General features: G+C 46.9%; 1 protein-coding gene across 1 annotated transcript; it reads left to right on the forward strand.

Annotated features, from left to right (window-relative positions):
* The first annotated feature begins 416 nt into the window (after nt 1-416).
* LOC8043790 (elongation of very long chain fatty acids protein AAEL008004) lies at nt 417-1,280 on the forward strand. The gene has a single exon (XM_002400713.5). The coding sequence runs from the start codon at nt 417-419 to the stop codon at nt 1,278-1,280; it is 864 nt and encodes a 287-aa protein (XP_002400757.3).
* Nucleotides 1,281-10,371: the final 9,091 nt, after the last annotated feature.

Genomic DNA, 10,371 nt, shown 5'->3' on the forward strand with positions numbered 1-10,371 from the left:
TCATTCATCTGCACATATTTGTTCATATATATATATATATATATAATATTCTTCTGCCGGTCTTGATGTATCTAACATATACGGCTTTACTCCGACTGTGAACTATTTATATAAACATCTACCAAAAGAAAGACTGCTGTTTTTGGCACATAAAATGTAAATAATTAAAGAATTATTCGATTACTTTTTGCTTTCTACTCTTTTATTCCTCTTCAAGGAAGAGAGAGATAACAGATGTATTTCCTAGAGACGAGAGATGTATTTTTTTGGAAGAATTTCGCTTCCTCAATCCCATTCTTTTTTTTTCTTTCTTTCAGTGCAAAAGCAGAGCAGAGACACAGCTGCAGGACAATAACGTTATCTTTCTTCCTGCAGGTGACACAACCCATTTTGTTCGACAACCAAGTTGGAGCTTCATGATTAACGTCAGCATGAATCCAATCACATTTCTGAACGAGATACACAAAAGGGGGGATCCAAGGACGAGAGACTACCCCCTGGTCGTCAACCCCTTTTTCGTCTTCCCCCTGATTCTAGGCTACCTGTACTTCGTCAAGGTGGCCGGTCCACGATGGATGAAGAACAGGGAACCCTTCGAGATCACAAACATCGTCCGCTTTTACAACCTCTGCATGGTCGCTGTCAACGCCAGGTTTCTCTACATCGTTCTGAAAAATACTTATCTTCCCGGAGGTCGGTACAGCCTCTGGTGTCAGGGAATAACCGGGTACATGGACGAAGAGCTCACCGAATACTACAAGGGCGGTTGGTTCTTCGTCGCGGTTCGGTACGTCGACCTCTTGGACACCGTTTTCTGCGTCCTCCGCAAAAAGTTCAGACAAATCACGCACTTGCACGTCATTCATCACGTCATCGTAGCGACAAACGTCTGGTTCTGGACCCTGTTCGCTCCAGAAGGACAGGTCGCTCTTGGACTGGCCATCAACGTGTTTGTGCATGTCATCATGTACTCTTACTACTTTCTCGCTACCCTCGGACCCGGAGTTCAAAAGTACCTCTGGTGGAAGAAGTATCTCACCACGTTGCAGATCATTCAGTTTGGGGTGTCGATACTTCACCTTTCCATTCCTTTATTCGTTGACTGCGGCTTTCCCAAGTATCTGATCGTACTCGGCAACTTACAGACATTCCTGATATTGTGTCTCTTTGTTAACTTTTTTGTGCACACGTACAAGAGAGAGGGTCCCTCTATTAAAAGCGAAAAGAGTAGCGCCGTGGGAGACCTCCACCAGAACGTTGGGAACGTAAAGCCAGATTAGTAGCTTTATGGACCCTTATAGCCGATTCCTTTCGGTAAAGACTCACGAGCCAGGAGCTGTTGTGATCAGTGTTCCCCAAATAAAGACATATTTCCAATGAATCACCCAATTTCGCTGAGCACTGTTACCTATTGCCTATGCATTAGCCTATCAAAGCTACGGAGCATTCGTCTTAGTTCTCAAAGGTGGCTGGCGTGAACCATAGAAGGATCCCCTAAATTAATATCTTCCGGATTACAAGAGCCAAAAGGAGTAATGTCTGGCAGCGCTTCTCGGCGCCGTGTTGTAGCTGTACCCCGCCAGGACAAAGGAGATAATGGTCAGTTGATACCCAGTCGAGGGAATCGGTTGGATGAGCTAAGGATCTGCGAGGAAGTCGGAACATCTGCATGTAAGGGAATGAGGTCTCGGATCCAGAGTCTCTCTATTCATCAGTCCTGGTATTGACGGCGAAGCTGGCTGCTCTCAAGTGACTCAACGCCACCAGGACACAGCAGGCCTACATCGACGTTTTGCTACCTGCACTCGTGGGCGCAAGGCAGCTCGAACGTCTGGAACTGGCGTGTCGCCGCCATTGACTGTGAGGGTTTCTGCATGGACTACCTACCTGGGGACATTGTAAAAAAATAACCCTCAACAGGGACAACGAGGATGCTTCATGGATGTGCTCTCTGATTTTGGGCGCGATGTTGCATATCCTGTAAATAAAATGTACGTTAAATCCTGGTCTCCGATATTCCTGTTCGGACACCTGCCTTGGTCATGGTCGTCAACCAGGACCAGAACTTGTTGTTTGCAAGTTATTGACATCACTAAAGGGATGTCATCCTAAGAGGGTGCCACCAAAACATCGCGCCGCAAATGGGGAGTATTCACTGGACGCCATATTTGTGGATGGTGTTGAGAACGCATGCTCAGAACGAGCTCAAATGTGGCTAAGACCGGCAACCTTGAGGTCTTGGTGGTCTGGGGAGCACGCCGGCGGCGTCGCCTCTGTTCCTTGTTGTTTGTAGTGACCCTAGATTGCAGAGAGGGTGCACCTCAAAACCATGGGGAGAATTTGTAATTTAATGGCGGACGCCTCCATCGGAGATTGGTCACAGGTGCGCATGCGCTGCGTTATCACGTGGCTAGGAGGAAAGCAGGCGGAAAGGCGGACACGCTAGTGGACGACCAATGCGTTCGTCACCCGTAGCTCTAATTGCAAACACGGACCATAAACCATGTGACCCTAATCGAGCAGTTGAAAACTTTCTGCAATACAGGCTTTCTAATTGTTCGCTGCCATCAAGCGGTTGTGGCCGCCTACTCGTCGGGAAGCAATCGTGAAGAATTGCGCGGGTCCAGTGTGCGCGTCATTATTTCTACAGGATTTAAGGCTCTCACAAATTCCTCATGCTTTTTCCGTGTCGCAAAACTTAAGCGAACGGAATCTGAGTGCGGCGGTCAGGGAAAGCCAACCGATGAAAATGACCTGTCGGCCGTTTGGTGGAGCTTCATTCGATAAAAGGGTGTTCGATAAAATGGCGTTCGGCGAATTCTCCACCTCCTAAATAAAACGGCGTTCGACAAAACAGCGTTTCATGAAATGTCCGGAAGTCGTTCCCTATAGACGGGGAAGGTGTGCGTGCGTGTGCGTGTGTGCGGGGGCGTATATTCGGTTAAGATCCAAGCAAAAGATGAAGGAATAAGGCTCGCAAACCAGTGGGCAGACGACGAACACCCGAGAAAGACAAGAATTTTCGACGTTTTACGACGGGGTCACCTTTCGTCGAGTGGAGCGCCGCCCGGCGGGCATTTCGCGGGGGGACTGAACCTTAGCGGACATTTTTGCCGTTTTCGCCCGCGTTAAAACCGGTGTTGAAACCGCACCCACTGCTCCAACCGCACACGACGAAATTACAAACGGCATGCCCAAAGAAATCGTGTAGGCTGTGCGTCCTGCGGCGTACCACCGCGACTTTCGCAGTCCAACGCGCCGAAAAGCGCCGTCCCGTGTCGAGAGTGGAGTGACTCTCACGTCTGCTAGCGAGGCTAAAAAAGAAAATCGGCTATAGACCTTCTCCACAGGGGCGCGCACATCTCGAATGTCTCCATTTTCGGTATGGCTGAAAACATAGTTTTGCTGACGCCACGACCATAATAATAATAATAATAATAAAAAGAAACATTTAGGAGGTACGCGTAACTTTATGCATTCTCGTTTTGCTCCCCACTGTTCTTCTCCTATTTGCAGAAATAAATGTTTATTGTGCTTATTCTTTTTTTGTCGCCCATACCGAGTGTATAGCCACCAGGTGGCTGCGGACGAGAGTAGATGAAAAAGAGGTCTACACGACATTAAACATACAATAAAACCGTTGTTTTGGCACTATTTTTAATATTTAACCAGATGTGAGATCTAAAGAAACATAAGTGGTCATAAATCATTTCTTGTGAAACAACTTTCGTGTGTCCAGTTTCAGGTACAGTTCCCCTCAAAGTAAAACGGTGCGCCAGAGCGGCAACCGAACTGCATCGCCGCGCAATCCAGCAGCGCCGGCTGAAAACATCTGCACATGCGAACGTCTTCAGCGTTATCTCCCCGTGCAATTTGAACACCTATCGGTGTTTATCGGTACAGCCTTTAGCAGCTCGAGACGCCGATAATGCGAGGATCAAACGAAAAAGACGGAGGACACCGCGAACGGCACGCGCGCATCCGCAGACGGCACCTATCAGTTGCGGTCGGGGCTGCTAGATAGCGCGGCGATACAGTTCGGTCGCCGCTCCGGCGCTCTGTTTCACTTTGAGGGGACCTGTACGTACGATTATAATTGGGAATTTTGAGAAGCGTGCCCAATGGGCTGTTCCTTAGGGCCGCACCCCTCCCATTGCGTCCGATAGATCGCAGCCCGTGCCACGGTATGACCCAGCCAATCGAGAAGCGCCGAAACACGAGCCCGTCGAGTCGGCAGCTCCGCTATCAGCGGCTAAATTAACGCATCACGCACAATGACCGCGTCGTGATCATGCGCTTTGTTTCGTACGTGATCGGTTCAGCCCATGATAGCAGTCGCAAGAAGGGCGACGAGAGCCCTTGACGATACACTTTTTGGCTTTGCTCGATTTACTCCATCGAATCGGGAGGCGGAGAGAAAGTCGTCTGCTTCTATCGCAGGAGTTTCGGTAATTGGAAGGATATAGTGGGTAGACCTCAATGTTATAGATGCCTCCAGGTCTACCCACTATCTCTTTTTCGATCAGCCAATAAGAGCTCGGCGTTTTGACATCACCCCTGTCCTGTGAAAGATGCAGACGAACTTGCACTCCGCATAGGGCTCACTTCTGATACCTGCCATAGTACGCGGGATAACCATTTACCGCTTTCGTAGCTACATCAGGACTGCGCAGCCGTTGCCTTTAAGCGAAACGTACCAGGCCCGTGTTTTTGACGTATCCCCAATATCTCCCGTAAAGATCATTTTCCGCCTGGAAACTTCGGTAGATGGCGCCAGATGTCCCCCATACAGCTAGCGCCACCTAGGTGTACAATAGGGGCCATTAGCGTCATCTAGGTGTACATCAAGGGCCATTAAGACCCACAGAGTCCCGGGCTTGGGCACGAACTCAGTTCGAGCCCGCCCATTTCGAAGGGAAAGAGCCGCAATAAGTAAGCACATCAAACATATGTTTCCAAAAAGCACCTTGTTATCTTTATTGGCACTTAATGTACAAGGAAAAATATGTAGACCGTTTTAGGGCGCGTTAAAGTCCTTCAAAATGAACACTTGGCTCTAAAGGTTCGGTGAACAAGAACAAAGATCACCTGCCTTTTCGCCGATTATTCATAGGAGTACGTTCTGAAAACCTTTCTCACGTGCCCACAAAAAAAAAAAAAAAAAAAAAAAAAAAAAAGAAGTGATATACATTGCTATGAATTCACGAACAAGTTTGGAACGAAACTAGATGGAAACCAAACGGCTGGCAAGCTACACACATTTACGAACGCAAGGTTTCCAAGATCAAATATCAGTTACAAAAAGAATGTTTCGGCAGAAGCACAACCGGAGGTAAGGAACGTTCAGCAAGTTAACAAACACGATGGTTCAACTTCAACGGCTATCATGACATCAACAAGAATCGTAACAGAGGTACGTGCGTTCTTTCTGAGACGGTTTCTCTTTGAGGTCGTGAAGATGGCCGGCTTGAAATGAGCCACAAAAATCCCCTTTCTGTGAATTGTTTCTTTTTTTTTCAGTCTTGAATTAATCATGGTGTGCTTCGAGGCCCACTGATCACTTTAAGAAACTTAAACATGCATATCCATACGAGGAATCATCCTTCGTTAATAACCGCTGAAAGAGAAACGGAACTTGCCGATCGGAACTTACCGTTGGGAAACGAAGCAACAAAACTTTCGAACTTTAAACCGGAATTGACTCTCTACTTTGCAGCACAGTATCTACACACAACTTTAGAAAGCTCAGATACGTTTCCGGAAGCATTATTCGACCATAGTTTTAACTGGCAGCTGTAAGAATGTGGGCGCCGCACGAAGACCGTTAGGAGCGCACGAGTAGGTAAGACGCCACAGACACCTGCACCCCAGAGTCCTTTACGCGGCCACCGCCTCAGCCGCGACTACAGCGACTACAGCGTCACATGGAGCCTTTCAGAGCGTTGCGGGGGATGCGTGGCATTCACTCCTGTAAAGATCCAGGCTGAATTGCCCACCCGCGGAGAAATGCGGCACTGTCGGCCTCTGGTGGCACTGGCTTGAACCGCCAAGCTGCATGCTCCAGGATGTCGTGCGTAAAGACAGGTCAGCCGATGTGGTTTCATGACGGATGAATGTAGCGTTTTCTCCTTCCTTGAGCAGAATGACACACATATGGCGCAGCAAGAAGGACACCAGGGTGAAATGTCACTCGGCGTTAACGCGAACCGTCGTAGACAACCGTCCTCGGCCCCGCATCCTTCGAAGTTATTGAGGAAAGTGAGAAATTTGCATTGTTTCAGTGAGCGGAAGAGACAACTGAGCGCTCTCCCGCCTGAACGGCCGTGATATTTCGTGCGGATGTGTTGAATTGGGTTGACGCAATCTGAGTGAGATGGCGGTTGTAGAGAGGCCGAGAATTATTGTTTATTGTGAAGGGGTACCTCACAACAAACACCCTCCCACAAAAAAAAGAGAAAGTAATTCAAATAAATAATAATGGAAAAGAAGGATTTCATTTGTTAGGCAGCAGCCCGTATCCCGAGACTTTCCGCCTCGGAGAGAAAACAACGACGACGTACGCATTAAGAGAGGAGGGGCATACAGGTGCTCTTCGTATCTACAAATATGCAAAACATTATGCTTAATAAGAAAAAAGCTTTAATCAATATTGCGTGTTGAGATAAATCCCGACCTTGACTGTTATTTGAAAGAAGAAAAATGAGTGGAAATTTGATTTGACTCCTCAAGCCTGTCCCGTGAAATCTTTTCCCTATAAAATTATCGATTCCTTTCCTGCATAAGACAGGGATTGGTACATGCTCAAGCTCAAGAGTTTAGACCATGGAGAACGGGACTTTTGTGCAACCATTATCTTCTATAGTCTTACAACATGTAAATAAAGCGGGGAATGAATTTCAGCGTGAAATATTCTGAATGCCACTGCACACATCGCGCACAGGAGTTGAACTAAGAACCACGCCACAGCGCCTATGCAGTAGCTCAAAATATTTGCTGGCCTGAACGCATCCCGAGTAACGTCCCTGGATATCTGGATATTTCTTCGTTTTTACAGGTAGCGACAACTTTCCTCCTTTCCATCTACGATTCCTCTTTCCCCCCAAAATTTTCTCCTCTCCCTCTCTAGCGCCGCCATTCGCTTCCTAACGTCAAACGGGAGGGCAGTTCCGCTGTGTTGCTATGTGGTTAGCAGTAGCGTAGTCTTCCTTGTTTTGGTAATTTCCAGCGCGTGAAATTAATTTGGATATCTTCGGGTTACTTACGTGAATCGAAGGTAATCTGCTATTTCCGCAAAAACACATATATATATCAATATTTTGCCGCAATCCCTATCATACCGCAGCGAGAGCTTTCGCGAGGAATGCTCTCGGCGATGCTAGACATGTGCGCGCCTGCGTTACAATAAACTATTTATATTTGTAATAAAGACCTTGTGAAAATTTCATTCCGTCGTCTATAGAGCCGCATGGTTAAGCTATTGTGAGAACTCTATTTTGTTTGCAACCATTCTCCCTCGTGGCGAGCGTTGGTAATGCTACGCAAACGTGTGCACGGTGTAGACGCAAACGCGTCTGGAACTCATTATTTTGGGGTGTATCTACATGACTTCAACACGCATTTTGTTATAAGTACTAGTAGCAGTGTTTAGATGGAAAACAAACGTCGTGCAAAGTAGTGACCTTGACGAGTTTGGGCGGTGCGAGATCCGTGCGGATGAATTTACAGCACTTAACTCACCAGTCCCAAACAATATTTCGGGTGAAGTTACACCATCGCACGTGTTATTCCCACATGCGATAACGGGCAATCTCGTCCTCGAACCTCTACTGCGGAGCCGTGTTTGGTCTCAAATAACTCTGTGAAGGATTCTAGCTGGCAACTTTCGCTGTTTTTGATTGCTGGATAGCATACCTTCAGTGTGCGGTGAAGAAATGTTACATACAACTTTTATTATTTTGCCACATTAAACGGTAAATCCAAGACCAATTTTATTAGATCGCGTTCAAGGAATTCGTTATGAACGTGTTTAATGTCTCTGTCTACTTTTTTCTGCCTAGCTTCTACTGTAACATTCACGTAGATATTTTTTTAGACAAAACCCCCAAGACTGGGGGGAAGGAAGGACAACACAACACGAAGCACATGCATTGTGCAGACATTTTTGTTTATTTCAGCTCTTGTCTTGCGATTATATATACTGTATATCTCAAAAGACAAGTGTTGAAACTCATGAGCAGTGCAGTAAAATATAATTAATATAATTGGGTTCACGCAAATGCAAAGCGCATAAATAGTAAATATGGGAAGAGCCCAACTTTGTTGCAATTTAATTGAACTGCCAGATGTTATATGTATGCAGTTTGTGTATTCATGGTAGTGAAGATATGAAGAAAGTGTCTTGGATAAGACAACGCAGATTTTTTTTGATTTTTTTTATTCAAGATCTTTTTAGGAAGCAATCAATGTTGCTGTTGAACAAGTCATCCCTCAGGAGATTAGGAGATCATGCTTAAAATAAAAGATAACACAAAAAGAAACAGCTACTAGGGTGAGCTAGAGGGGGAGGTGAGCTCATAGCCTACTTCGCTCCATTTTAGTGATCCAGGATGGAAGTGTGAAGAAGGGCACCCACAGCATCACTTCCAGCCTACTATGCCAAAGCAGAAAATGAACACACCATACCCCTCCAGCCCACTCTACCAGCACTCTTACAATAGAGAAGACGCCATGAATGCTTTTCTTGCATGCGATCAAGTCCTCGTCTTTCTCTTCATATAAGTGTGTCCTCCCTTTCTCCTATTAGCACTTCAAAAAGATAAAAATGTCCATGGTGGTTGTGTTTTCAATTTTTTGAGTGCCGAGATACTGGTTTTCTGGTGTTTATCGGAAAACCAACGACTGCGTCACTGCCAAACAGGGATGGAAACGGTAAATAAAAATTCTCCGTGCGTTGGAGGTGAAAACTCCTCCGAAATCAACGACGTCTCGCGAGTGCAACGGCCACTGACGCATTCAGCACGAACCCCAGCAGCCATTGCCGATGATAACAAAAGTGCCAACCCAACCGGCGATGACCACCAACCGACCTGAATGGCGATGATAATGAGAATTTTCAGTGACAGAGAAGTGACTTTTGCGGCGATTGTGAGGCGAGCCGACAGGGAGACAACACCAGAAAGATGGTTGGCCCTGGTGATCGAGCGAAGTAAGGGACCACATGGACGGATGCCCAATGGTTGGTGGCCAAAAATAACAATCAAGTATAATCCGAAGCATAACCAGAATGTAACGTCGACAACGATGAAAAACAAGCATACCCAGTGCAAGAATTAACAACAGCCTACTCAATCGGGCAGTGGTCAGGTGGCCCAAGAAAGAGAATGGCCGTTGCCAGCGACCATAACAAACAGCCAACTGTACACCAATATAAAGAATCTGCTGGCCAGTAACATTGAGCTGGCCCTTAATCCCCAAACTGAACGAAAGAGAACAAGAAAGGTATACAGCCAGGAAGTAAACTATCAGGTCATCGGGATTGAGCTGGAAAAGGAGGTGAATATTCTAGCAGAGCTGAATGATTTGATCTGCGCTTGCCAGCTGACATATGAGGAGGTGACAAAAGGAAGGTGAACTGGAAGGAGGCCATTAAAATAAAGATAAAGGAGCTTAGTCAACAGCTGCAAATTGTCACCAGTCAAACAGAACAAGGCTCCCTCGAGAGCATTAAAACGAATTTGCAAAGCCAACCAGTACCACTCTAACAGCAAGGACCAGTTGAAGAAGCTTGAGGACGCAGATCGAAGAGGAAAGGGCAGTCTTTCACAAAAAACCGATCACTGCGGCAAACCGGATTGAGTATCGGAGAACGAACAAGCTGTTCGAGCTCAATCGTTCTGCCTTCTACCGGAAACTTGACGAAGACCAGAAGGAGATGGACGAGAACATTGATGTGGATCAGGTGATTACTTTCTGGCGAGGAATCTGGGCAACCGATGACGAAGAAGGGGAGCACCAGGAATTGATTGACCTATTGGACCCAGGGGAGGTGTACATGACTGGACGGAGGAGCCTGCTGCCAGGAATGAGGGAACCGCACCTGAGTAGTGAGCAAAAAGCACAGCCAGCATCAGTCCTACCGTTCACTTCTACACACGACTGTCATTCGTTCAGGGAAATGCCTTACCCTTCGAGGCACTCGTCCCCTGCGGTGTACCTGGCTGGAAGAGGGAGCCTGCTGCCAGGAATGAGGGAACCGCTCCTGAGTAGCGAGCAAAGAGCACAGCCAGCGTCAGTCCTGTCGTTCACTTCTACACACGACTGTCATTCGTTCAGAGAAATGTCTTACTCTTCGAGGCAGTCGTCCCCTGCGGT

This window comes from Ixodes scapularis, unplaced genomic scaffold, assembly GCF_016920785.2.
Source record: "Ixodes scapularis isolate PalLabHiFi unplaced genomic scaffold, ASM1692078v2 PGA_scaffold7__128_contigs__length_106722199, whole genome shotgun sequence".
Taxonomy (NCBI): domain Eukaryota; kingdom Metazoa; phylum Arthropoda; class Arachnida; order Ixodida; family Ixodidae; genus Ixodes; species Ixodes scapularis.

Coding starts and splice junctions, on each gene's coding strand:
- LOC8043790 (XM_002400713.5), top strand. CDS start 417: ATGATTAACGTCAGCATGAATCCAATCACATTTCTGAACGAGATACAC.